The sequence below is a fragment of the Rattus norvegicus genome, chromosome 2 (genome assembly GCF_036323735.1).
Source record: "Rattus norvegicus strain BN/NHsdMcwi chromosome 2, GRCr8, whole genome shotgun sequence".
Taxonomy (NCBI): Eukaryota; Metazoa; Chordata; class Mammalia; order Rodentia; family Muridae; genus Rattus; species Rattus norvegicus.
The window spans coordinates 221,035,705-221,062,995 of record NC_086020.1 but is presented as its reverse complement, the minus strand read 5'-3'; the positions used below and the strand labels follow the sequence as shown (position 1 = coordinate 221,062,995).

The window sequence follows — 27,291 nt, the reverse complement described above, 5'->3', positions numbered from 1 at the left end:
TTTGATAAATAAGATTACACTCTTTGGCTTAAGATTGAGGAGAGATCTGTAGCAGCTGAAATGCGGCCCTTCTGCGTTCGTTCTCTAGGGGCAAGACTCCTGTCAGGCATCCATGACCGTGGCAAAAAGAGAGAAACCCGTGCGAGGAGAGCGAGAAATGGGACCTCTGCGTGGGTTCAAAAGGCCTTTGCCTGCCTGTAGGGCGCTTTGGCGAACTGTAATTGGTCAGATCCCTGCCTCAGAGGAACACTGGGCGATTACACCACACCTTGTTCAGTCAGAGGCGCTGCTCAGGGACGCCATGCCCTTTGGTAGACTAGTTCTCTGTAGCTGATGCCGACAGGAAGGGATCTGACAAGTGCTTGCCGGCCGGTGTTTTCTGGCACTTTTCACTGGCGAGATCTTCCATGCAGGAGCTGTCTGGAAGACTCATCTATGTCTTCTGGCTCTCAGCTTGTACCCCTTTGAACTGCTTCCAAATAGATATTCCAAAAGTAGTTCTTCCAATATTCCCCCAGACCTCTTCTTCCTGAGAAAAACCTCCCAAGAGGGACTTACTGGGGGAAACCTCACTAGTTCAGACATTGCCATTCATACTTCCAAAAGGGAGTTATCTAACTCAGACATTGTCATTCATGTCGAGGCCACAGTTGATCTCTTTTTCATTAATTCCCTATCCCCTTCCCTCTTGCGCTTGACCTCTGTGACTTCGGTGGCTCATCTGACTGTATAACCCACAGTCTCTTCCAGGTATGAGCTGAAGTCCTGGCTTCCATTCTCAGCTCAAAGTTGCTATTTCTATTTCTTTACTGTGGAAACAGGCACTCAAGCAGTCAGGTGATTGCACACATACTCTTCACCCCCCACTGTGATTACAGGAGCTCTGGTTTCACCTGAGTCATGGAAGCCAATTACCCTTGCCAAGACCAAGGCTGCACTTCTTTCTTCCTGGTGTCTAGACACAAAGAGACCCGTGTGCACCAGGAACAGCTTAAGTTTTCCTTTGTTGAATGGGATTTTGTTGATACTGTTACTCTGAGGCTGGGTGCCAGTATCACAATGTAGCGGCAGCTGACGTGGTCCTTACTATGCAGACTAGGATGTCCTCAAATCTACGGGGATCCTCTTTGCTCTGTCCTGAGTGCTAAAAATACAGACGTGGGACACACCACTCCTGGCTCAAGAGGATTCTTAGTGTACCCCTGGTGGCAATGTGGTACCTTTGGGGACCAAGACCTCTAACAAACTCCACAGAGTATAGTTATAAGAACAGGGAGCCTAGAACTCTGGAGCTGATCATTGGGAGGGAGGGTAAGTATAGTCATTCACGCCTGTATCCCTTGTTTGTTCCCAGCCCTGTGTATTCTTCCTATGAGAGACACCATGTTAAATATGAGGCTGTGGTTTAATGTATACATTGACTGCTAGAGGATCGTTAACTAGTACGTTGGCCCGGCACTCAGCAAACCCTGCAATACTGTACTATCTTTTGGGGAGCATGGAATGTGATAAGGGGTGGAATTCATGGGCATAGGCCAACTTGTGCGTCTCTTTTGCTGTCACGAGAGTACCCTTGGCAAGCAGGTTTTGTGTGAGCTTTATTGCTGGAAGATACGAATACTAGGAGATCCTTTAAAGTCTTAACTAGGCCTGCAGGTCCAAAAGACACACCCATATCTCAAATACATCTGCTGTTGTGGTAATATATGGCTTTGGTTTCTAGGATTGAAGGGATCAGGTAGTCAGTCAGTTAGCCACGAAGTTGGTATTTGGTCTCCTTGATGAATTGCGCCATCTTGTGGGCACCACCTTAAACTTTGTGGCTGCTGAGCTGAGCATTTGTTCATGGCAGTGGTTTCCTCATGGGTAACCTCCGCCTCTGCTTCCAAGGCCATGTCTGTCTTGTATGCATTATGGCCACACTGGGCTGACAGATGGCTAAGTCTGGGTGATATCAAACTGTCATTGAAAATGTTAGTGTATTTTCTCTTGCACTGCTTCCCGGTGGAGCTTGCCATGTAACACCAAGAGTTTGAAAACTTCATTCCATTAGTTTATGTGCACCCGCATGCTTCTACCACAGATTTCCTTCATTATTAAACAATCCTTAAGCATATTTTAGTCTAGGAAAGAAAGATGGTCAGGCAAGCACTCTAAATAAATTCTACATGTAAAGTAGTCTGTCTAAGTCTCTTTCTAGACCTGGGAATGACCAGGTCATTTGAGGTTTTGTCCACTGGGAGGGGGTGGCTTTTATTCTAAGGCAACAATCTCACAGCCCTGAGACTCAAGTTGGTCTAGAATTCAAAATCTTCATGCTTCAATCTCTCCAGTGTTAGCATAGGCAGTGCACTCCACCGAGCATGGCCTGATCACTGTCTTTCAAAACCACTAGTAAAGATGGGTGCATATCCCAGAGTCCATCTGTGAACAGTTTCCCTTCCTTTGGCTGCTCAGAACTCGTGCCCACACACCAGTCATTGCATAACAATTTGGTTTCTTTAACACACACACACACACACACACACACACACACACACACACGCAGAGAGAGAGAGAGAGAGAGAGAGAGAGAATTATAGGATGGAATGTTTTTGTTTTACTCCTTGGTATAGAATACAGGGCCTGCTTCAGATGATCTACAGAAGACAGAAGAAGACTATGATTTGCCTCATGCTCTAGCAGGGGCCAAATTTTGTGATGTTTGGAATCCTGGGGACATTTTAGAGGATAAATGAGTATCAGATCCCTGAGAGGTGGTGGGTTGCTTGTTGGTTGCTGTTGGTTGTGGTTTGTTAAGTAGTCGGGCACACACACACACACACACAAAAAAGAAACAACAAGAAGAAATTAGATATCCTGATGGTGAAGATCAAACTCGCCCCAAAGAATTCGACGCCCCTAGTCAGCAGGACACAGTCTAACAATGACAATATCACCCACTTCTGACACCTTTATTCAGGGATCTCTTTCCTTTCTTCTCCATCCTTTTCTCTCACTTATCTATTAAGGAGTTGAAAGGGTGGGGAAAAGTGGTGGTGAAGTGTGGAAGAAAGATGAACCCACAAAGTAGCCAAAGTGAGCAACAAACCATCAAGTAAAACAAAAATACCCCAAAGGCTTGCAGGAAACAAATTTGTTAGCAGCATTTTCTCAGTTGAATTTTCCTCTTCTCAGACGACTCTGGCTCGTGTCATGTTGACAAAAACCTAAACAACACAAGAACTGAGGGGACACTGAATGCACGCTATCCTAGTGAATGCACACTGTCCCAGTGAATGCACACTGTCCCAGTGAATACACACTGTCCCAGTGAATGCACACTGTCCCAGTGAATACACACTGTCCCAGTGAATGCACACTGTCCCAGTGAATGCACACTGTCCCAGTGAATACACACTGTCCCAGTGAATACACACTGTCCCAGTGAATGCACACTGTCCCAGTGAATGCAGTGTCCCAGTGAATGCACACTGTCCTAGTGAATGCACACAATCCTAGTGAATGCACACTATTCAAGTGAATGCACAGTTTATAATTCACTCTTCTGCTAAAGATAAATCTAGTTATATTTTATTACTATGATTTAAATTATTACTAAACTAGAATCAAGAATCTCATCTTTAAAAAATTTACTGAACAAGTTTTAAGCTTTATCTAATAAATAAAGTTTCTTTTTTAAAATTGATTTATTTGCTGGGTAGTGGTGGCTTGTGCCTTTAATCCCAGCATTCAGGAGGCTGAGGCAGAGCCATTTCTGAGTTTGAAGCCAGGCTGGTCTACAGAGTGAGTTCCAGGACAGCCTGAGCTACACAGAGAAACCCTGTCTCAAAAAAAGGATTGATTTTATTTGTTTATTTATGTGTAAGTCTGTACCATGTATGTTTAGGAGCCCATGGAGTCCAGAAAAGGGCACTGGATCCCCTGGAGCTGGAGTTACTGATGACTGTGAACCTCCTGAAGTACATACTAGGAACTCAACTTACAAGAGCAGCAAGCACTCTGAACCACTGAGTTGGCTCTCCACCGATGAGTAGACTTAGGAAAAATGGAAGGAAGCAAAATGAAAAGAGATTTATGCAACTAAGTTATAGTAAATGTCTTGCCACAAAAACAATGAAAAATGAACAAAGTACATGACCAAAGATAAATTATTAAAAAGAAAATGAAAGAAGGCCACTCATCCCAGTACTCAGAATTATAGAATTAAACCAGGGCATGCTTATCAAAGTTTGATATGCTTGGGTTACAGGCATCCAGGGCAATGCTCAACTTTTGTCTGCACGCTAGAGATTTTAACCTTGACCTTCTTGTTCGTATAGCAAGCATTCTCATCCACTGAGCTATCTCCCTAGCCCCATAGGTTCACAGTGAAAGCACCACTTTCTAGTCGTAAGAACACTGTAGGGAACAGCCATGGGAATGAGCTCAACTGCACTGAATACTTTAAGAACAATGATGATTTTGTATTATGTATATTTTACCACCGTTAAAAAATCTTTGGCAACTATGTCATATGTAGTTTATTGTGATAGTGTGTGCATTCATGTTCATGTGTGCATGTAAATTTTATGCAGGAGCCATGGAAATTATAAAATTATTAAAGATTTATTTATTTATCATATATAAGTACACTGCAGCTGTCCTCAGACACACCAGAAGAGGGCATCAGATCCTATTACAGATGGTTGTGAGCTACCATGTGATTGCTGAGATTTGAACTCGGGACCTCTAGAAGAACAGTGAGTGCTCTTAACCACTGAGCCATCTCCCCAGCGTGGTAAAATTACTTAGAGCATTCTGCCATGGTCAGAATATGAGGTTGTTCTAGTGGATGTAAAACAGAGCTATTTCAGGAAAGAGGAAGAGTCTGACCAAGACAGATAAAGAAAATAAGGTAGCAATTCTAGCATGATGGGGCAGAGGGATGGCATGTGCACACACTGATTACTAATCATAGACTCTAGACATACTGCCAAGGGAAAGTGCAGGGCTATGGTGGGCATGGGCTGAGTATGAGACTGTACAAGACAGCCATTTTATTAAGTTCACTATATCACCAAATGCAGCACAGACGCAAGAAGTTAAGTCAACAGGTATTTATTTAGTCTGGAGCCCAGAATGGGAGATGTTGCCTGCTGTGATGTTTGAGCTTCTGAATTCTTATGAGTGATTTGGAGTGACAATGAAAAAAGGTAGCAGTGTTAAAAGGCTGTACTCAGCTGATGACAATGCAAAGGTACTTCACAGGAATCACGAGAAATCCATCAGGTTTGATTAGAGACTGCCACAAACCTAGAATAGAGGTAGGGATAGTGCTGATTTATGTATATATATATATATACATATATACACACATATATATGATGTATGTATAATTGTATATGTAATAATTATTACACATCTTATAATTTAATATTTTATAATTGCATGTTATATTTTACTAGATATTATATATGACTGGATATATATATCCAGTTACATTTATATTTAAAGTACATTTGTATAATTTTTTTATATGTGGGACTAGTGTGTACTTCTTCAAGAAGTTTATAGTTTAGGGTAAATGGCATACTGGAATTCTTAATTTACAGAGATCTTTCAAAAATTTATTCACAATAACCCTCAGATACGGGGATCATTCTCTACTTTCTTTCAAGTAAAAAGTGGTATTGTCAAATGCCAAGAGATGTTTCAGACAATACAGATACAAAAGAAGTCAACCAAATTTAAGAACTAGAGGTCACTTCTTACGAGCGAAGTTTTAGTGATGTAAGGAAACCGATGTCAGAGATGAGAGTGTTAAGGAGGCAGGAGGTGAGGTGTAATCTATAGAACACATTCTCTAGGTGTTCAAAGCGCACTTGATGAACGAATGAATACACTCAAACAATAGTAAAAGATGGTTGCCTTTCTGTCAGCTCAAATACAAACACACACCCTTTCCTAATTAATAACAGGACACAAAAGCAATAAAAAGAGAAGGCAACTGGACCCTGGGCGGAGCACGGCTCGAGTGGCCACACTCCGTGGAGCAGAGTCAAGTCGGGACCTTCTCGCAACCCAAGAAGTGACAGAGCCTGGCGAGTGGCGCTAACTGCACCCAACACGCCTCACCGACCAAAGGCCTGACCAGCGATTAGAGCCGAAGAACCCAAACCACCCCTGTCTCCAAGGGCAACGCGGCACCACACTTCCGGAAGCGTCGAGTACGGAAGGCGCTGCTATTTTGCATCATTTCCGCCACCCCTAGCGAGGTGGACCTTGCGCGGGTGAGGTGGGGGTCACGCTGGGTGCTATTGTTTCTCTTCCGGTGCTGTATGCTCTCTTCGGGAAGGCATTAGGACCGTTGCGTCTAAGTAGTGACAGCCTCTTCCTGCAAACCAGCCCTTCCAATATCTAGTCTGGTAAAATTGTACCGTACGGTGGCCGAGGAGGTTTAAGCGCGCCGGAAGTATCGCTCCGCGCGCGCGCCCAGCTGAGCTAGAGACGCACGTGGCGCGGTGAGTGCGGCGGAGGGCAAGATTGTGGGAAGCAGCGGGTTGGGATAGGGTGGCGAGGCATGGGCCGTGGGGCTGGGACGAAGACACCCCTCTCTCCGCGCTCGCCACTGGCTATGTGGGCGAGTGGCGGGCGGCGTTCACTGCTGTCCTCTTTTTGGTGTTTCGAGCGAGGCGGAGGGGAAATAGATAAATGATCAGCCCGCACTGACTGGAAGGAGCCGGCCGTCTATTTCACCAGGCCGGAGAGAGCATGTCTTTCCGAGGCGGAGGTCGCGGAGGCTTTAATCGCGGTGGTGGAGGTGGAGGCTTCAATCGTGGCGGCGGCAGCAACAACCACTTCCGAGGGGGCGGCGGCGGTGGTGGCGGCGGCGGCAATTTCAGGGGCGGCGGCCGAGGAGGATTTGGACGAGGGGGCGGTCGTGGAGGCTTCAATAAATTCCAAGATCAAGGGCCTCCAGAACGAGTCGTCTGTAAGTCGTCTTCAAAGCTTAACCTCCTTTGCAATGGGAATAGAGTCCGGTTTATGTTATTCACACGTTTGATAATAAGTCTCCAAAAGGCAAGTCGGGTTCCCTGACAGTCATTTCATAGCATATAAGGAACCGATCATGAGAACGGAAATGCAGCGTGGAGGTGAACTTGAATTGGGACAGAGAAGTAGAGACTTAGACAATATTGAGTACCTAGGCATTCTAAAGGGCAGAAAACCATTCAGGATTAAGTGTGATTCCCTAATGACATAATTAAAACACAAACCTAAGCTTTTAGCTTCCATAGCTCATGTTTTCAGTTACCAAAAAGCAGGGGAAATGAAACCTGCTTGGGAGAAGGCAAAAGAAAAGAAATGCCCAACTAAAGTAATTTTGAGTAATTATGGGAGAGGTGGATTGGAAGTCAGCAAACGTAAGGGGGAAGTGGTGGATCTGTATGCAGGATGAATTTGCTGAACAAAATGACTAAAGTCAAGGGGACGTGTAGTAAGCCATATATATAAGGTGTTGAGATCTGTGTTTGAAAAGGTGACAGGAGGAAAAGGGGAAAGGTAGGAGATAGGTCCAACCTTTTTAATACTCTGCGTCACATTGACATCACAAAATTCACACTCCACATAACCATGCAGCCTAGTTAGCACACACCGTGCACACACACAGTCCCTTGCACAACCCTTCAAAAACATGTTGTAAATAAGTGTACCGTTTTGTGTTGGGCCACATTCACAGTTGTCCTGTGTTCCATGCAGCCTGAAGGCAGTGCATTGAACACATGGATGGAGAAGAGATTTCAAAAGACACATGACACATAGAACTTGACTAATACTAAGAAAGGTTCTAGCTGTTGTTAAGGGTAGGGAGTTACTTTGTAGGTATATGGTATTAATTCTGGGTTACAGAAACAGGTGTACTTTGAGTTCGCATACTTCCTGAGGAAGGATAGTCATTGGTGAAGAGGTGGTAGTGGTGATGAGTTCTGAGGAAGGAAGAAGCAATCAACAAAACCAGAGTGGTTCACAGTTTGAGGCTGGGTAAAGAAGGGAAAATCAGTGGATTTAATGCAGTCATAACAGCCTTGACAGGGTAACTGTTGTACATTGAATGAGTGCTGTTGTAAGCACTGTGTTTGTTGTTCCTGTTGCTTAAGTATCAGGTGTGGCTGCCGTTAGAGGTGACTAGCCTCATTTTACAGTGTACAGAGAGAAGGGGGTCTCTTAGGTCCCATGGTAATGACATGCTAACTTAGGACTACAGGGTTGGTGACTGAGCTGTGCTGGAGAGGGCATCAGATGCGGGGAAAGACAAGCGGGGAACTCCAGCAGTTGGTCAGTATTTGAAGTGGTTCTGTTTTCTTGTGCTGTTTCAGTATTAGGAGAGTTCATGCATCCCTGTGAAGATGACATCGTTTGTAAATGTACCACAGAAGAAAACAAGGTGCCTTACTTCAATGCTCCTGTTTATTTAGAAAACAAAGAACAAATCGGGAAAGTGGATGAAATATTTGGACAACTTAGAGATTTTGTATCCTTTCTGATTGTATGAGCCAGTGATCTTGTTAAGGAATTACTGTCCCTTTTCCTCCCCAGCCAGTTAAATATCAAAGTAAGCTAGCAAAGTTACAGATGGGTCACACGGAGAATCTGCAGGGGAGTGCATTCATTCATCCGTATTTATATGAAGTGATGCACCAAGGAGAGAGGACTGTACTTTGCGTTTTGGAAGTGGTAGCCATTTGGATGAATGCCACTGGGTTGTATTGGCTCTTCTGTTGCTTTACACATAATGAGTCCCTGGTAGCATTAGGGTTCGAGGTATTGATTGTGAGTTTTGGGGTTTGTTTTTTACTTTTAAAGAAATACCAATTTCTTTTGGAAATTTCTTTCTTCTACCTAGGCATTCTTTTTTAAAATGGTTAAACTCAAAAGTTTAATCTTTTTGCATTTTTATTTCTTACTTGTTCCTTAATGTAATTGATAGTATTTTTCAGTTAAATTGTCAGAAAACATGAAGGCATCTTCTTTTAAAAAGCTACAGAAGGTGAGTCAAACTTAAATTAAAATTTTGGGATTCAGAGGGGGATGGCGTGTGCCTCGGGGACAGTCTTACTTGAGGCACTCACTGCTGCTCCAGTGCACCCCAGTGAAGCTGAGCCTCACAGTAGTAACCCAGACACCGAGTTTATGCTCCCCGAGAGTCTCTGCTGTAGCCCTGGCTGGCCCGGAACTCACCCGAGAGCTTCCCTTGCTTCTGACTTGATGTGATCTTCCTGCCTCTGCCTCCTAAGTCCTGCAGTTACGGTGTTTGCCGTCGCCCGTGTAAGCTCACCAGTGCTGAGAAGTAATGTTAGCCAGGCGCGGTGTTCCCAGCCCCTGGCGGCAGAGAGGCAGCGGATCGCAGCTTTGACTCTGGCTTAGGCTGCATGGTCATCTTGGCTCCCCAGCATATGTAGATAGATACTAAAGGTTTTCACAGGTACATCCACGACATGGTTTTATTTAAATATAAACAAAAGGTTCCCATGAAACTCTTCAGCGGAATCACATTTAGTCTCAGTCTTCCCTGAGGTGGTGCTTTTGAAACTAAAAGGGAAGACTTAACCAGGAAAGATTCGTACACCTGCTGTACATCACAAATACTTGAAGATACCGCTTAAGATCACATCCTTTAAGGTCCCATTCTTAGAAATTTGACCCAGTTGCCCTTAAGTAGCACCCACAATACAGTTTCAGGAAAGAAAGCTGGAGAATTTTGATGTCCTATGGCAAGTACTGACGCACGGGCTAGCCACAGTGGGACGTGTATTCTACCTGGAGAGAACTGAAGTGTCTACGATGATGGGGTAGGGAAGGTTCTGAATTCAAAACAGGCTGGTGAGGTAGGAAGGCGCTTTATAAATCCTGAGGAGGACTAGAAACAATTAGCATTGTTTCTGAATAGTAGGGGAGCTGGATCTGTACACTGGAGGGACAGAAAAGCCCTCTAGGAAAGGACCAGCAGTGTAGGCTATAAGAAGCCATAGATGCTATGAGGAAAAGGTGGGGTCCATGGAAATGGAGGAGGAAAGATGGAGTTGTGAGCAGAGAGGCAGTAGGATGTGGTAACTAACTTACCAGCTTCATGATTCCACTGGATGACTTAGACAGCATTGGACAACAGAGGTTGAGGGGAGACAATGAGCTTCCTGTGGGATACAACGTACTAAGGTAGCCAAAAGATCGGGAGTTCACAGGGTGGGTATAGAGATAAAGCTGGGAAGTTGTCTGTGTACAGACATGGTCTAGGAAGAACAGAAGCAGTGCAGCACTCGTGAGAGCTTCAGGCCTCATCTCAGACAAACCACTGACACAAATGTTGCCACAGTAAAGGTGGCGGCTCACCACAGGCGTGCTACACAAATAGAGACACAAAAGTAAGACGAGTTTCCAAGGGGAGTGCTTAGCAGGGGCCAAGTGCACATGCTACTCAGTGGATTTAGGAACAGGGTAGTCAGCTGTCCAAGAGCTTATCCTAAGAATGGTGGTCCAGGAGCCAGATTGGAACAGATTAGATGGAGACAACAACTTGCTGATAGCATGTGACCACTGTTGTCAGATGCTCTGAGAAGATAGGCTTGGAGACAGACACTGCTGAGGGGGGCTTTTCCTGGGGTGTGACGAGAAGGAAAGCCCTGTTAGAGGCCCTGGGAGCCATTCTGAGCCCTTACCACAAGGTTACTGGAGGATTTATATTATAGTGTATTATAGTGGGATCCGGCCCCTGCCCACTCCCCCACCCCCACACACTTGTTTGTTTTGTTTTTGTTTCCAGTCCACTGTTGTCTTTGAATTCAGGTCTGCCTTGCCCAGCCTAGGTTAGTACAAAGTCGAAGGTAGCGTTTTGACCTAATTGTACTTTGTGTGATGATAGACTTCCTTGACCCGATGGAGTGGTAGTTAGGCACACAGAGCACTGGATGCATGAGTCCCCTGACGTGTCTTATGGGCTTGAGTTCATCTCGTGAGTGCTCGCTGGTGTACATTGAGTAGGTCTGTGGTGTGGGCAGACTGCAGTGTACGTTTACACAGTGCTCTTGAGGTGATGGGCTGTGAACGGTAACACAGGCTTAAGTAGAGGGTGGTGAACTGAGTTTTAAGTAATATACGTGCTTCTGTTTGAAGCACTTCTTCATTTGTTTCTTCATTTGTGTTTTGTGTAGAAAATCTGGGAACCATGTGCCTCCTTATATTCCAGTGCCTGCAATGTCCTAGTTAACCCGAAATACGGACTAGGCTTAGTTTTTAAATATCATGTTCAAGAAAAACTAGTGGAATACGTTCTTAAAATAGCTAATTTACCCAAGTTTTCCTAATTGTATCTACGGTTCTGATAATTTCTCTTGGCAGCTCTCTTAAATGAAAATGTGTACGTTTTAGAGCCATATATTTCTTTAAAAATGACATTGAATTGGGCTTAGTGTTTATTGCAATCTAAAACACTGGTTTATGTTATCTTTTGATCTTCACATATCTTTGTGATAGTTACTCTATCCTTATTTCTGTATATAAGAAACCTAATAATTAGAGAGAGAAAAAAAGTGAGTCCTTGTCCAGAGCCATGCAGTGTAAATGCTAGGAGTGGGGCTTGGGCCTGAGTAGTTTGACCTGTAGCGGGCTACCCTTGGCGTACTAACTGCTGCCATTCACCTTGCAGTTTTACATAGACCCATATAAGCTGCTGCCACTGCAGAGGTTTCTGCCTCGGCCTCCTGGTGAGAAAGGACCTCCCAGAGGTGGTGGCGGTGGAGGTGGTGGTGGCAGGGGAGGTCGAGGAGGAGGAAGAGGAGGCGGTGGCCGAGGTGGTGGAAGAGGTGGTAAGTTATTGTGGGGGATTTTAATGAGATTTTTGTCGCCGCAGTTGATTTTGCATGTAACCAAAATCCCTTTTCTTTATTTTTCTCTCATATACCAGTATGGATAGAAATGCTTTGTTTCCACAACTTAATAGAAGGAAAAAAGTTAGCTTTACTTTTGAAGGATTTCAGACCCTTAGGTTATTCGTGTTTTAATGAAGATTTTAATAAGAGTGCCCTCACCCACTGCTTAATGACAGACACATTCTGAGAAGTGCAGCCTTGGGTGCTTTTGTTGTGTACATTACACACACCCTCATGGAGAGCGGCCTCACTGCCCTGGCCTCTTGGTGCAGTAGAGCAGTAAGGTGGAGGCTAGTCTGGGGAGAGGGGCAGGCTCCTCTGTGTACACTTCTTTTGATGGGGCTGCATTGTAAAGTCACAGAATAAAGGGAACGGAAGTAAATACACACACTAGAAACTGTTGTTTTTAACCCTGGTTGGGCATTGTGCGCTGCACATAACTGCATATGCTGCACTTTTATAGGACTAGGCTTCTAGTTTCTTCAGGTTGTGTGTGCAGTGGTCTCCTTGTGCATGCTGTGACACAAGCAAACACACATGTAAAGTCAATGTGAAAAACTGAAAGGGGGCTGATCTTGAGTTTACCTTACTGCCCCACTGGGGAAATTGCCAATTCTCTATTTTTGTCCTTTAAAAGGTTTTGTAAAGTATAATAGATAAATTTATATTTAGTTTTTATGATTGTAGGAATTGTACAATCTTTACAGTTTATCAGAAAAAGAGAGGCTATAATAATTTAATAACTATTTCCTTTTTAAGGTGGTTTTAGAGGTGGAAGAGGAGGAGGTGGGGGCTTCAGAGGAGGAAGAGGAGGAGGCGGCGGATTCCGAGGTGAGTGCGACCAGAGATGTTTTTAAACGACTGAATTGCAGAGTGATGCTGTTGTTGGTTTATTTCCCTCCACCAACAAGTATAGAGAACACAGATGTTCCTGGCTTCATTTACGGCTCCTTACCACACAATTCCTTATTGCTTTTTCCTAATTTTTCACCAAATTACTTACTTTTTTTTGTTTGTTTCTTTTACTAAGCCACCAAATTACTTTCTTGTATTAATAATTTGAAAAGCAAAAAGATGTATAATATGAATAATTTATGATTGTGGCAGTTGTGGTAATATACATGTACCCACATCGTAGGAATTCCTGCTGATTTTTATTAGCACTGTTGTAAACCCTCTTATTTTTTATTTTATTTTAATCAGGAAGGGGACATTAGATGTCCAGTTGGCAGACCTGACCACTTCTGTTTCCGCTGCGTGGCCTGCCTCTGCTGTGGCTGGCGTCTGTCTGGAGCAGTCTTGAGGGTGCCATTCTGTCAGTGGAACTGGATCGCCAGCATCGAGTCAGATCCAGGGGAACAGGACAGTCAATTTTGCTCAGAAGGAGGAGAACCCCTGCTTTGTACAGTATCTGGCACTCTGTGGGTGCTTAAAGAACCATGGGACTTTTCATTTGAAGCATATTTGGATTTTTTAAATAAAATTTTTAATTTCCTTAACTTATGTTTATTGAACCAAATCTATTTCTTGAAGTTTGAAGGGCTAAAAGTTTTCTGAACATTTTTTACATGAAAGACTGACATGCTGTCTTCATTTTAAATAAATACTTGCCTGTCCCATGTCCTAGTTCCTGGGTAGGCATATCACAGGATTATCCTGTAATTTGGTAAGCTGAGCAGTTGACTAATGTGAACTCATGCATGTCAAAATGCAGAATTAACCAAGGTGGCACAGAACGTGGTGTATCTGTGCTGTAAAACACTTGGCTATTACAGTTCAACTGGGTTTTATGGAATAGTATTTAGGAGGAACAATCCGCATCATGTGTGTGTTTCAGACAGACAGACACTGGGCATACATAGTACATGACCTCATTTTTGTTTGAAAAGAAAAAAGTGGCAAGAACCTTGAACTCAGCCCAGGCAGTATTGGCGTCATTCATCGAGGGATTTGGAAGTATGGAAATTGATAGTGTATTCTAATTATTAAGGAAAATGCACACATACACCTTGTGTACACACACATACACACACACACACACACACACACACACACACACACACACACACACGGACCTGAGATGAAGAAAACCAGCGTGTAACAGTTCGATCTCAAGTACAAATGTGCAGTCCCTCACCTGAGTATCTACAGAAGATAATGGAACAGAACTTACTTCAGGCTGAAATGAGTTCGGTTAGCTGAACTGCCTTTCTGAGTGGGTTTGTTGGTGGTTTTGTTTGAATAGGAAGTGTTTGTGCACTTGGTAATCTCCTTAATTATAAGCCTGGAGCCTGGAGCTTACGATGTGTAGTGGTTGGAATTTCTCTTTGTTTTGCTAAGGAGATTTTTCTCTCGTTCTAGGAATTAAAATCTTTTCTTCCAGCCCAATTATGTATTAATGGACAGCCTCTGTGAAAAGGCCTTTCTTTGAGGTCTAGAAGTGGAAATGATTTGTCCTGAAAGAACTTTTCTGATCACCATTGCTGAAGGGCTACTCCAAAGGTGGTCTCTCCAAAATGCTGAGGGACGCTTTGGATTTTAACAGCTCAGGCTCTGGGAGTGAAGGTTCTGTCTTTACAAAGAGTGAGCACAGCATCATTGCAGCTTACCTGATTGTGGCAGGTACAGTGTTTATTCAGTGGCTTCTCTGGTGGGAGAAGGGCTGAGGTGTTGGGCACGAGGGTGCAGTGTGGACTAGCTCATAAATGGGGTAGGGTTGTACGGATCAGAAAAAAGGGAAGGTTTTTGATAAATAGAGCAGAGAGGGGCAAGAAAAGCTTTTGTGTCGATGAAGCTTTGAAATAAAGATTGTCCCTATGTTTGGTTTTTATATTAACTTCTTTTTTTTTCGGAGCTGGGGATCGAACCCAGGGCCTTGCGCTTCCTAGGCAAGCGCTCTACCACTGAGCTAAATCCCCAGCCCCTATATTAACTTCTTGAGCAGAGCATGCATTGTGGTAAAAGCATGACTTCTATCATTCAAGATTCTTGTGCATAGTTTGCATAGTGTTCTTCTTGGTAGAACCTAGCTCAAGATTAGAAGGTTCTAGAGGAAAAGCTGAACTTTGAAACAGAAAATAGAAAGGAGCAGAATAGAATAGGAAATAGAATGCGGTCTGTAAGTTCAGCTCCTCCAGCAGGCAGAACCGTGGGAGGCAGTGGCTGCAGGGCCTGTCTTTCTGTATCTTTGAGAGTAGGCACCAGGTATTTCAGCTTTTTACTCTTACATGTTCTCTGTGACATGAGGATAATAAGGGATCCGTCGTGCTTGCTATGAAAGGTCTATTAAGTGACGGCAAGGCCCCTAAGGGACGTGGGGGATGTTGAACAGATAGGCTCCTGTTGATGCAGTTCTCAAACTGAGAGAAAGGCTTGTTTAGAAAAGGGAGTGAGAGAAATGACAGAAATTGTACCAGGGATAGTGTGGCTTTTATAACCAGCAATTGCTTGATCTCAAGCTTCATAGAAAGCGGCGAGTTTTAGTAAATGTTACATTGGGTTCATTGCTTTTGAAATTGGCATTTATGAAAAATTCAAGCGTGTTTCTAAAAACAGTGAGAAATATATCTCCACGTGTCATCTTTACAACTGTTCAGTTTTTACCCCATCGTTGACTTGGGCTCTAATAACAATTTCCTTTCAATTTTAGTGGTACAGTGACTAATTCATTGGAATACTTCTGGGTGGTAGGAGGCAAAGAGTGAGCCCAAATTCCCAGAATTACATGGAGACACTTATACAAGTTTTGGTTCAGTTAAATGTATGTGACAAGGGAAATCCAGCATGATCTGGCATTTTGAAGGCTGAAGCAGAATTGCTGAGGATTTCAGAGTCACCTGGGCTCCATAGTGAGACTGTCTCACAAAACAAACACCACCACAACAACCACCACCAAGATTAGTATGGAAAGGAAATTTCCTAAGGAAATCTTTAGCTGCGTTTTAGTTTGTTTCCCTAATTCATACATATGAAGAGCTTAAGAAAATTTCCAAACACAACACTTCTGAGTGTCTGCTTGGCTCTGAACAGAGGCCTTTTGTTAGAGCTCTCATGTGACTGCACAGGTCAGTTCTGCTAGGAAACATCAGAGTGTGCGGTCTTGGCGGATGTTTTTGTAGAGGAGCTGAAGGGAGCCCATCTAAGCTCTGCTTGTGTTCTCTCTGTGTGCCTAGTATCTTGTGTTCTTCCTATCCCCTCAGTTTCCTCCTTTAACAAAAAAAAAAAAAAAACACTTGAGCTCCCAAATAAGAATGAAGACTTGGGGGGCTGGGGATTTAGCTCAGTGGTAGAGCGCTTACCTAGGAAGCGCAAGGTCCTGGGTTCGGTCCCCAGCTCCAAAAAAAAAAAAAAAAAAAAAAAGAATGAAGACTTGGAGGACAAGGGTGCATGTAAGTGTCACTCCACTTACTGTTTTTACCACAGGCCTATCTGTATTATTTTTACCATTATTTTTTTTTTTTTAACTGTAGAGCTTATTTTATTTATGTATTTAATTTTTTGAACCAGGAGCTTGCTGTGTACTATTGTGTACACCAACTAGAACTATCTAGTAGCCAGGGTTGGCTTTGTACACATGATCTCCCTGATTCTGCCTTCTCAGTGTTGGGATTACAGGTTTTTGCCACCCTGCCTGCTTTGCTGTAATTTAATGTTTTTGCTGGCATGTCTATGTGTATCTTTGTGAGTGACTGCCACATGCATGTCTACAGAGGCCAGAAGAGGGTGTCAGGTCCCTCTTCTGGGGCCTGTAGTTACAGGGGGTTATGAGCTGCCCCACAGAGGTGCTAGGAAGAGAATTCAGGTCTTCTAGAAGAGCAGCAAGTGCTCCTAACCACTGAGGCCTCTCTGTACACCGTAAGGTTTCATCTTTATTTTAATCTTTCATTTGGATTTGAGCTCACTTTTACTGGCTTCCATTGCTACAGACACTGTCAATTCAGTGTGCTCGAGTACTCTGTCTGTACCACTTAGGGCTGAGGATGGGGAGTATGATAAACGTCTGGATTTGAAATAGCTCATCACTGGCGAATTGTAAAATCGTGAGAGGTTAGCTGAAAAAGATGGCTGAGCATCCTGCAGTGGACCACAGAAGCTGGAAGGCTACAGAGTCACTGAGGGCTTAAACAGGGACTGTATGATCTGATCTGCATTTCAGAAATGGGTTGTGATGGTAGCTAAGAGACCATTCAAGTAGACCACCTCAGTGAGCTGAAGTCCAAGAAGAAGCATTGACTGACTTGTGGGGTAAGGTGAGGCAGGGAATGCCACCCGTCAGTGATACAGTTCACCGGGATAGGGACAGGCCTGGAGAAGAACAAGTCTGAGGTGGGAGGCGATGTCTCTTGAGTTCAACTGCACACGAGGCCTTGAGTCAATCTCAAGCAATAAAACCACTCAGAATGCTGAATTAGGAAAGAAAAGGGTCTAGGACAGAGACTTGGAAAATACACATTTAATGTGGTAGTGTTGAAGAGAGGTTTTCAGGTAGACCAAGAAGAGACAGAAAGGGAGTTGCAGGTACACGGGATGGTGTGGAGGGCGTGCTTTCAAATGAGATGGGAAGTTAGGACTTCTTAGAATTTAAACTGTTGGATCTACTGTCTACCCATTGGAAAGTACCTATAACCAGGGAATTAATTCAGTGCTTAAGACAGCTAGAGAGAATGAGGAAAAGGAGTAAATTATTTATATAGTACCTATCTTATATTGTAGACTTCTCCACAATGTACATCCTTCCTTCTGGCAATGTACTTGCAAGGCCCTTTTTGAATCTCCAGTTTGTAAGATATTTTTCTTTTTCCTTTCACCCCCCACCCCATGATATTTCTTGTACATTTACTAAAAAGATCCAAAGGCTTATCAAATCTGTTGTCATTGTGTTTGAAGGGGTAATACAAATTGCACTGACTGGAGTCTTAGTTCCATTCCGTTTTTAAAAACTTGCTGTGTAGCACATACTGGAGAGAGTTCATTGAGAGCCCTGTATGTCTAAGGCTAGGACAATGTAAGAGCTAAATGACGTAGCCTCGCTCAAGAACAAGATAATATCAGTAAGTACTCTGGGAACGCAGACAGAATTATATAGACTCCTATGGGTAGGAGGCCACCTCAGGGCTTGGCTTCAACTTTGAAGGGTGGCTGACATTTGAATATACAGAAAACAGCATGAGGTGTCTCGTGTGAAAAATATGAAGTCAAGATTTGCAACTTGACATACTTGATAAACTGTGAGGCTAGTGGGCTTCCCTCACAGGTGTGGAGAGAGGACAGTGACAGTGTAGGGCAGAGAGCCCAGACAATCAGATTCTTCAAGTGCCAGGATACTGAAGCTTCCAGTAGAGTTGCTGCTTTGATGGAACCATCGTACTGTGCCAGTCGTGTGGAGGAGAGAAAATGGGGATGCGGAAGATTGGTGTAAAAGGATGCTAACACCAAGACAGAATGGAGGTTCTTACTGAGCGGATCCTTCTCTGTGTCAGTGTTTGGGATTACTCCCGTGGGCATGGACACTAGCTGGCAATTGCTCATCAAATAGTTCTTTTCATGAGAAACACAATTCTCTTTTTTGTTATATAACTTTCCTTCTCCAGAGAAGTCCAGTAAGAGTTCTAGCTTCTCCGTTAAAATTGATTTTCACAACACCCTCCACCATTTCGACCTGAGGACAGTCTATGAAAAACATACGCATCCTTTCAGCCTGGAGGAAATGCTGATCCAGCTAACATTTGTGCCCAGTGTACTCAATAATAATTCTGGCTGTCAATGACCACACTGGCATTCTGGTTAGTAACCTCAGTCCTCAAGCAAAAAAGCTGTCTGGGTCTGGCCAACTGTGGGACACCGAACATGTTGATTTCTTGATTCCAAGACTGAGAATGGTATCACCTGTAGTGCCCCAGTGAACTAGAAATCTGGCTTGACCTGTTTAGATGATCAAATGTTGCAATATGCATTTTCTGACAGATACAGAGACAGAGACAAACAGCACGTGCACGCATGTGTGCGTGTGTGTGTTGAATGAAGAATTTCAGTTTTGGCATGTTGAATTTCAAGATATACTGGGATAGTCACATGATCTTACATACCACATGATTAATGTGCTTAATGATATTGAACCAAATAAAAGATATGAAATGTGCCGAAATGCTGTTAGGATGGTGTACTGGCTGGTTTTCTGTGTGAACTTGATACAGAGTCATCAGGGAGGAAGGCGACACAGTTGAGAAAATGCTTCTATGAGATCCAGCTGTAAGGCATTTTCAAAATGTTCTATACAAAATCAGGCTTTAGAGAAAGCCATGGGAAGCAAGCCAGCAAATAACATTCATCATGGCCTCTGCATCAGCTCCTGCCTCCAGGGTCCTGCTGTTTTGAGTTCCTGTCCTGACTTCCTTCACAGTAACAAAGACAGACAGAGTGGTGGTTGAGGCTTGAGAGAGGAAACCAGGCAGAAAGAAGGCCAGGCTTTGGGAAACAGGGAGAGGAATGTTGTCTGCTTCAGGAGAGGGTGGCTGGTCATTCATCATCCTAAAAACCAACATGTGGGAGTCCTGGAAGCTGTGACCCCCCCCCCCCCCACACACACACACAGCTTATTTAGTCACAGGGGATTTAGAGGGACTGAGAGGTGGTCGATGGTGGTGACAGTGAAGCCAGCCTTCAGTGCCGGCTTCTGCAATCAGCAGGTTCTTTGTGTTTTAAATTCATTTCTGTTTTCCATTACAGTTCTAAGAAGAATGGGACCTCTTCAACAAAGGGAATAAGTTGGGTTTGCTCTCTTTTGAAGCAACTTCAATATTTAATTTCTATTCAATTCTAGACATTTTCAAATTTAACAAAATGCATGATCCTTTTGTGTGTATCCTTAGGTATCATAAGCATTCTCAGCAACATAATAGTTCTGGGCATCTTCATTAAGTACAAGGAACTGCGGACACCCACGAATGCAGTGATTATTAACCTGGCTTTCACTGATATAGGGGTCAGTAGCATTGGCTATCCCATGTCTGCTGCTTCCGATCTGCATGGAAGTTGGAAATTTGGACATGCGGGCTGTCAGGTATTGGAGATCTTTGGAATAAAGCAAGATGAAGTCAAACAGATGCGAATGTAAAACCCCCCAAACCGGGCCTGGGGAGGTGGACCAGTTGGGGAAGCACTTGCTGTGGGAACAAGGTATCCTGCATCAGGATACCAGCACTCAGGGAGAAACCAAGCATGGTGGGCAGCACACACCTTTAATCTCAGCTTGAGGGAAGAAAAGACAGGCAGGTGACTGGATCCAAGAGAGACTGTCTCAAATGATAGAACAAGATAAAATAGAGTGGGGAGCAATAAAGAACTTGTGTCAACCTCTGACCTCAATGCTCACACACAAATGTGTGCGCCCACACATGTGTACATGCACTATACCTCACACATACAAAGCAACAAAAATAAATCCAGTAGTTAGAACAAGATGCTGTAGGATACTGATAGATCATTGCTTTGGTGAAAAATAGCTTTGGCAATGACTTGAGAATACATTTATTTTTTAATAATACTTTATTTTTTTATATTTTATGTGTAGACCGTTTCTCCTCCCTGTATATATGTCTTATACCACATGTATGCAGTACAGTGGATCCCCTAGAACTGACTTTACAAACGGTTGTCAGTGACCGTGTAGTGCTGGGAATTGAACTCAGGGTCATCTGGAAGAGCAGCCAGTGCTCTGAACTGCTGAGCCATCTCTCCATGCATGATACCATAAACCTTGTCAGCTTTTCTCTGCTTCTAGCCAGCAGTTAATGCAGGCCAAAGCTGAGAATAAGTTGTTGAGAATAATTGGTTGCTCAGCCTTAAGTGGGACATCTTTATCGATCCCTCCTCCAGAACTGGCTCAGAGAACATCACATTAGAGGGGGCAGAAAGAAGATAAGAACTAGAGCATGTGGAAATCTGTTATGCCACGCTGTCTTCTGGACATGATGTGGTCATTGCACTCATGAACTCACTGCAGTTACGGTAACCTGCACAAGAACACACCAAGATCATTTAACACTCCAATAGGCAACACTAATTTCATTCAGTGGGTTATGGAGTGTGTGTTGTGTTCACAAAATAGAATATTACATAGCTGTATAACAATAACACAGTCACCTCCATCAATGTGGATAACCCTGAAACCATAGTATATAAAAATGAAAGTTTTACACACACACAGTTTGTAACTTCCTCTCATTTTTAGATATATATGTGTGTGACTTCCTTTCAGATAGATAGAAGGATAGACAGACAGACAGACAATTCAAAGCATCAGACAGTATCTTATTCATGTACACAGAAATATTGTAATAAGAAAAGCCCTAAAAGAAAAGAATCAAATTGGGAATGGTATGCAATGGCCTTCCACAGTACCTCTGAAGTTTCACTATCTGGAGGGACGCATGGAGGGACGGAGGGAGGGAGGGAGAGAAGTTCATTCTCTGTAGCCCACACTGCTAGGAGAGAACCAAGTTCCAGAAACTGTCCTCTGACCTCCACATATGTGCATGGTGTACGTACGCATGGACATACATGCACACATGCACACCATATATACTCAATAGAAAATGTAAATGTTTCATGGGAGGGCGTCGGAATGGTGGGCTCTTTGTGACTGTGCATTTCAGGTTTATGCAGGACTGAATATCTTCTTTGGAATGGTGAGCATTGGCTTACTCACAGTGGTAGCTCTGGATCGGTACCTGACCATCAGCTGTCCTGATGTAGGTAATGGTGTTTCTTGTCTTTCTCAACGACATCATTCACTATGTAATATTCACTCAACGAGTCCTCGCCTTAAAGTACCCACATAAGGGTTTGAAGCAGGCTCGGTCTTATTTCTCCAAAAATCCTTGTTCAAAAGTTTTGGCGGCTTCCTATAATACTTAAATCCAGACTTCATTAGGCAATCCTTCGAGGCGCCTCAGGATTGGCCCTGGTTGCCTTTCCAGCTTCTTCCAGGGTCACTGTCCCTTTTGGGTACTGGCCAGGTGGTTTCACTCTTTGGGACTTTGGGATGTTGCTTTCCTTGCCTCAAAGCTTTTGCTCCTGCTTGTCCTCCACACTTTACCACTCAGATGCTAGACTGCCATTTTTGTCAGAGTATGAAGCCCCATTGACAGGCTTTGTGTGCTGTAAGGTACGGAGTGTTGTTAGCGGACCCAGTGAGTCCCATCACTGTGAACAACACTAATGCTTCATGTACTTCACACAGGAAGAAGAATGACCGGCAACACTTACCTCAGCATGGTCCTGGGCGCCTGGATCAATGGCCTATTTTGGGCTTTGATGCCCATTGTGGGGTGGGCTAGTTATGCCCCGGATCCTACTGGGGCTACATGTACCATAAACTGGCGGAAAAATGATACGTAAGAGACATGTTTACATTTTATACTCAAGTGCTCCTGAGGTAGACATCTCTTGAACCTTCTGCTCATTGAGTGTTCCTTGTACAGACTGTGGCAAAGGCTTCCCTGGTAGTGATGGTTTGATCTAAATGGGGGACAGACTAAAGAATGAATGACTTCTGCTTGCTTGCAAGTCAAGGTCATATGGTGCCCTTGGTCTCATTTCTTTGACCTTTCATCCCTTCTTCTCCTCTCTTAAGGCAGCAGAGAGGACAGCCTTGCACTCTTTATTCATCTCAGAGCTGTGATCACAAGTGGGAAGAAGGCTAGGGAAGTCAGAGAGTGGGCAGTTCTAACCAAAACCTAGGACACCCCCGTACTGCCTTTTCCAGATGCTCTAGCATTCAGGTACACTGTGAGGGCCCCTGCAAGGATTTGCTGTGAGTTCACAATGCTCCTCCAGGTTTACCATGGGAATGAAGATCCCTTAGTTCACGAAAGGAAATGAAAGATGACTCAAAAAAAGAATCCTCTAGAACATACATCCGTAGAGTCAAACTTCAGGCTACACCTCAGCTCTGCTATCATACTGTGAAAGCAGCCATCAACGATATGTAAATGCATGGACGTGGCTGTGTTCTAATAAAAGATTATTTATGAAGATGGTTGGCTGGCAGAAACCAGCCCATAGGGCACCGTTTACTGGTCTGAGTGAACTATGAAATATAAACCAAACGTTCTTCCTAAACTTTTGAACGCCTGTTATTATTTCGAGCAATTATTTTCGCTTCCCCTTTCTCTCGCTTAGGGCATTAAGTGAGTCATCACGATTGTTTTTTATTCCCAGCTCTTTTGTGTCTTACACCATGATGGTTATTGTGGTGAACTTCATCGTGCCCTTGACAGTGATGTTTTACTGTTACTACCACGTCAGTCAGTCCATGAGACTTTCCGCTGCTAGTAACTGCACTACGCACCTCAACAGAGACTGGGCACACCAGGCCGATGTAACCAAGGTAAGAGGTCAAAATCCTTGAAACGTATTTGGTGATACAGATGTAAATACACAGCTGAAGGGTTCCACGGCCTCCCCTGCTCTTTCTGCTGCTGTCTGTCCCGAGCTGCTGAATGCTATGCCTTCGTGTTCCTCGGTTGTCTGTGTGCCTGTGTCCCTGGACTTCCTGCTACACAGACTGTCAGGATCCCTGTCAAACCTGGTCCTGACCAGTCCCACACCTTTCCCACACCTTTCCTTCTGCCTTTCTCTCTTCTCATCCTGCACTATGCTGGCAGTATTGGTTAGATTACAAGGCTAGCTGTCTCCCTTTGGTTCAAACATCCCAGACAAGTGGGTCACTTTGTCTTCTCCTTGTAGCCTTGATTTCCTCTGGTTGGGCTGCTCTGTAACAGAGACCCTCTCTTCATCTTGTAAACAAGGTACCCAGGGGTCCTCTTCACCTCATCTATCGAAATGCAAAGCACTCAGCTTAGTTTAGAATCCACCCAGCTTAACATAGGATAGTGTTTCCAAGTTGAGTTTAGAAAGTTTGTTAGTTTGACATTAGCAAATAGTGATGGGGTCGGGCAGTTGTCAGTAAAACTAGAAGTGAGTTGGAGAGGGTTTGCAAGCATCTGTGCCAGCGTGGTGTGCTCTTCCCAGCACACCAAACGAAAGGGCATTCTTTACAAGTGTGTAACACTATTAGATTCTTTACAAGTGTGTAACACTATTAGATTCTTTACAGGTGTGTAACACTGTTAGATTCTTTACAGGTGTATAACGCTGTTAGATTCTTTACAAGTGTGTAACACTTAGATTCTTTACAGGTGTGTAGCGCTGTTAGATTCTTTACAAGTGTTTAACACTATTAGATTCTTTACAAGTGTGTAACACTGTTAGATTCTTTACAGGTGTGTAACACTATTAGATTCTTTACAAGTGTGTATCACTCTTAGATTCTTTACCAGTGTGTAACACTATTAGACACAATGCTACCTATTGCTCAGCATAACCATCTGCAAGGCCCTTGCTATCATAGATGTCTTCAGAGCTGAAACAAAGAACAACGAAGGCAAAGCCCTGGCTCCTTCTATGTTGCCCACAGAATTCTAACCTAGATTCTCCTGTTCCTGGATATGTCTTAACTGTACTGACATTGTAGATGCTGCCCTTGGCAACGATCTCTTTTTGCAGATGTCTGTGATGATGATACTGATGTTTTTGCTGGCATGGTCCCCGTATTCTGTTGTGTGCCTATGGGCTTGTTTTGGAAACCCGAAAAAGATTCCTCCTTCATTGGCCATCATAGCTCCACTGTTTGCAAAATCCTCCACGTTCTACAACCCTTGTATTTATGTGGCTGCCAATAAGAAGTAAGTAGTGTTTTCCATGTTTCTGATTAAAATTACAATGCAAAAAAGAATGTGGATAGCCGTGGCTAGTGTTCTAAAAGTTTCAGAGGTGAGTGACAGAAAGAAACCTGTGACAACTGTCTTAATGGTGCTGAGATAAAATACCATGATCGAAAGCAACTAACGAAGGAGAGAGTTTATATCAGCTCAGAGTTCTATATATAGTTCATACTCAAGGAAGCCAGGGCCGGGACGCAGGGCAGGGATCCAGAGTTTGGAGCTGATGTGCAGACCATGGAGGGGTGCTGCTGACAAGCTTGCTCAGCAGCGTCTTATAGCACCCAGAACCCTGTGCTCAGAGATGGCACTGCCCATGCTGAGCTGGCTCCTACATCAGTAGTCAATCAAGAAAGGCATAACAGCCTTGTCCTCAGGTCAGTGTGATGGGGCCGTTCTCTCAACTGAGGTTCTCTCTTCCCAAATGACTCTAGTCTGTCGGGTTGATATCAAACCAGCCAGCACAGCAAGCCAGTTTAAAGTTATTTGGCTTATGTGACAGGAGAAACTGCCAAGACCTTATATATTGAGATCTCAGCTCTTGTGACAGACTCTTCCCACACAGTGGCAGAAATGTCCTTGGGCAACCCAGACCCAAATTCTGTCAACTCAGCATCCAAAGACAAGCTTCATCTCAGAAGACCATGTGGCAGGAAAGTTTCTGTTTGGTCGCTGATCTACTGTCACCCAGGCATATGGAAAAGTGTTTTCTAGAGAAAAGAGTAGAGAAGGCAGCAGGAGGCTCCTGGAGGGCAGTACAGCTGGATGCTTCCCAGGGGTGCAGTAGAGAAGTTCCTGTCCCTTCACAGGCCTCCTGGGTGAAGGTTAGATGGTTTCATTTTCTATGACTATTGGATGAAGAACCTTGGCAACTCATGGGACGTCACCACCGTGCCTGTTTAAATGTGTAAATGTGTGGCAATGTGTGGATTTGAGAGAGCAGCTCTAGCTGTAGATGTTTGAAGAACACACAGACCTTAAGATGAGGCAGTGTGCACAAGGAGACCGAACGCTATATCACCAGGCCAGAATCTGCTGGAAGGTCTCCGGGAAACCATTCTCGAGGCCCCTCAAATCCAACTGGCCTTTGCACAGAAGACCCCCGAAAATGAGTCCTCAGTTCAAACAAGGACCGTAGTGCACTTAGTGACATGTCATTAAATACACACAGCTATGGAGTTTACCAGATGTCCTCCAGGTTCACCATCAGCAGTACGAAACCGGTCTTTGTCTGTCTGACCTGTGTATTTATAAGGGTCATTGCTATTGCAGATGTTAAAGCTGGGTGCAGTGACATATTTAGAGATACCCGTGGACTTGACTGAAAAACCCTTAAACGTTTCAGGTCACCGTAGTGTAACACATTTTCTCATTTGCTTACGGCAGGTTTCGGAAGGCCATGTTTGCCATGTTGAAGTGCCAACCTCACCAGGCAATGCCTGAGCCAAGCACTCTAGCAATGGGTGTGCCTCACAGCCCATTGGCTCCTGCAAGGATCTGAAATGCAAGGAAAGAATATACCACCAAACATTCGATGCGTTTATTTTTTGGCAATACGCTGATTTTGTTTTAAATGTGAATCCATTTAGACCAAGCGCTGACATAGACTATTGCCTTGTTGGACTGCAGGCTCCTCCGACACAGCCACCCCAACTTGAGCAGCACTGGCTGCAGAGCCTCACTGTGTCCTCAGGATAACTAAGTAGCTACACGTGCTTCGTTGGATCCAGGCACACGAACTACAGTCTCGCTCTCCTTAAAGGGCGCACATCATAGTACATAGATGACCTGTAACTTGACTAAGGTTTCCACTAGCCAAGAAACAGCTGTCAGAACACTAGAATATTTTAATAAAATTATAATCCTCAATAATTAATTGCTAAAATGAGTCATTTAATGTTAACGGCTAAGAAAGGATATTTTTTTTTCTTTTCTTTTTTTCGGAGCTGGGGACTGAACCCAGGGCCTTGCGCTTGCTAGGTGAGCGCTCTACCACTGAGCTAAGTCCCCAACCCCAAGAAAGGATATTTTTATGCACTTAGAACCAGTTATTAATTCGTGTTATTTAAACGAAAGTATTCAAACACTAAACAAAACTGCTTTTTGTCACGCCAGTCTGTTGCATATTCACTTTACAGCAGTATAACATCGATGTATTTTGTTGAATAGTCTAAATTTGCATTGTGCGTGCGTGCGTGCGTGCGTGCGTGCGTGCGTGCCCGCCCGCCCGCCCGCCAAGACCAGAAGAGGGCACCTGATCTCCTGGAACTGAAATTGCAGACAGTTGGGTTACCTGAGGGTGCTGGGAACCAACTTCAGCTCTGGAACTCAACCAACTCTGGAAGAGCATCAAAAGTTCTTAACCACCGAGCCATCTCTCCAGCCCCTAAATTAGCATTTTCCTGAAAATAATAGTTTTCTATGTCTGCCATTAGAACTACGTTGGAACAGAGTGGTGCTTTTTTTTTATACTTTTGCCATTTTTGGTATCCTTAGTACGCAGACTCATTCTGCCTGGCGTGTAGTAGGCACTCTGAGTGGATTTGTAGACTCAAGCTTCGTTGTCTAAATGGCTGTGACTTTTAAACAGAGCACAATATACC

At 43.9% G+C, this 27,291-nt stretch overlaps 3 protein-coding genes and 1 long non-coding RNA gene across 5 annotated transcripts in view; 2 read left to right on the top strand and 2 right to left on the bottom strand.

Annotated features, from left to right (window-relative positions):
- Cfi (complement factor I) overlaps positions 1-790 on the bottom strand; it is a 42,585-nt gene extending 41,795 nt beyond the window's left edge. Inside the window, exon 1 of the mRNA XM_063282608.1 lies at positions 269-790. The gene's annotated coding sequence lies outside the window, so the exon portion shown is untranslated. The remainder of the gene's footprint in view (positions 1-268) is intronic.
- A 4,294-nt stretch (positions 791-5,084) lies between these two features.
- Positions 5,085-6,182, bottom strand: LOC134485966 (uncharacterized). The gene is made up of 2 exons (XR_010064435.1): positions 5,755-6,182; positions 5,085-5,295 (listed from the first exon to the last, which is right to left on the bottom strand). It is a non-coding gene; the product is annotated as an uncharacterized LOC134485966 (long non-coding RNA).
- Positions 6,183-6,246: 64 nt separating this feature from the next.
- On the top strand, positions 6,247-13,525 carry Gar1 (GAR1 ribonucleoprotein). Its single transcript, NM_001024306.1, has 7 exons — positions 6,247-6,503; positions 6,742-6,973; positions 8,361-8,515; positions 8,972-9,031; positions 11,684-11,843; positions 12,666-12,737; positions 13,110-13,525. Exons 2-7 carry the CDS (start codon positions 6,754-6,756, stop codon positions 13,121-13,123), a joined length of 681 nt encoding a protein of 226 aa, NP_001019477.1. The 5' UTR covers positions 6,247-6,503; positions 6,742-6,753; the 3' UTR covers positions 13,124-13,525.
- Positions 13,526-14,368: 843 nt separating this feature from the next.
- Rrh (retinal pigment epithelium derived rhodopsin homolog) lies at positions 14,369-26,560 on the top strand. Of its 2 annotated transcripts, NM_001415060.1 has the most exons (7): positions 14,369-14,528; positions 19,775-19,965; positions 21,560-21,659; positions 22,147-22,300; positions 23,127-23,295; positions 24,474-24,652; positions 26,075-26,560. In NM_001415060.1, the coding sequence occupies exons 1-7, from the start codon at positions 14,423-14,425 to the stop codon at positions 26,187-26,189; spliced, it is 1,014 nt and encodes a 337-aa protein (NP_001401989.1). In that variant the 5' UTR covers positions 14,369-14,422; the 3' UTR covers positions 26,190-26,560. The 2 variants fall into 2 exon arrangements, with proteins under 2 accessions (NP_001401989.1, NP_001101196.1); NM_001107726.2 differs by lacking the exons at positions 19,775-19,965; positions 21,560-21,659.
- The last annotated feature ends 731 nt before the right edge of the window (positions 26,561-27,291 follow it).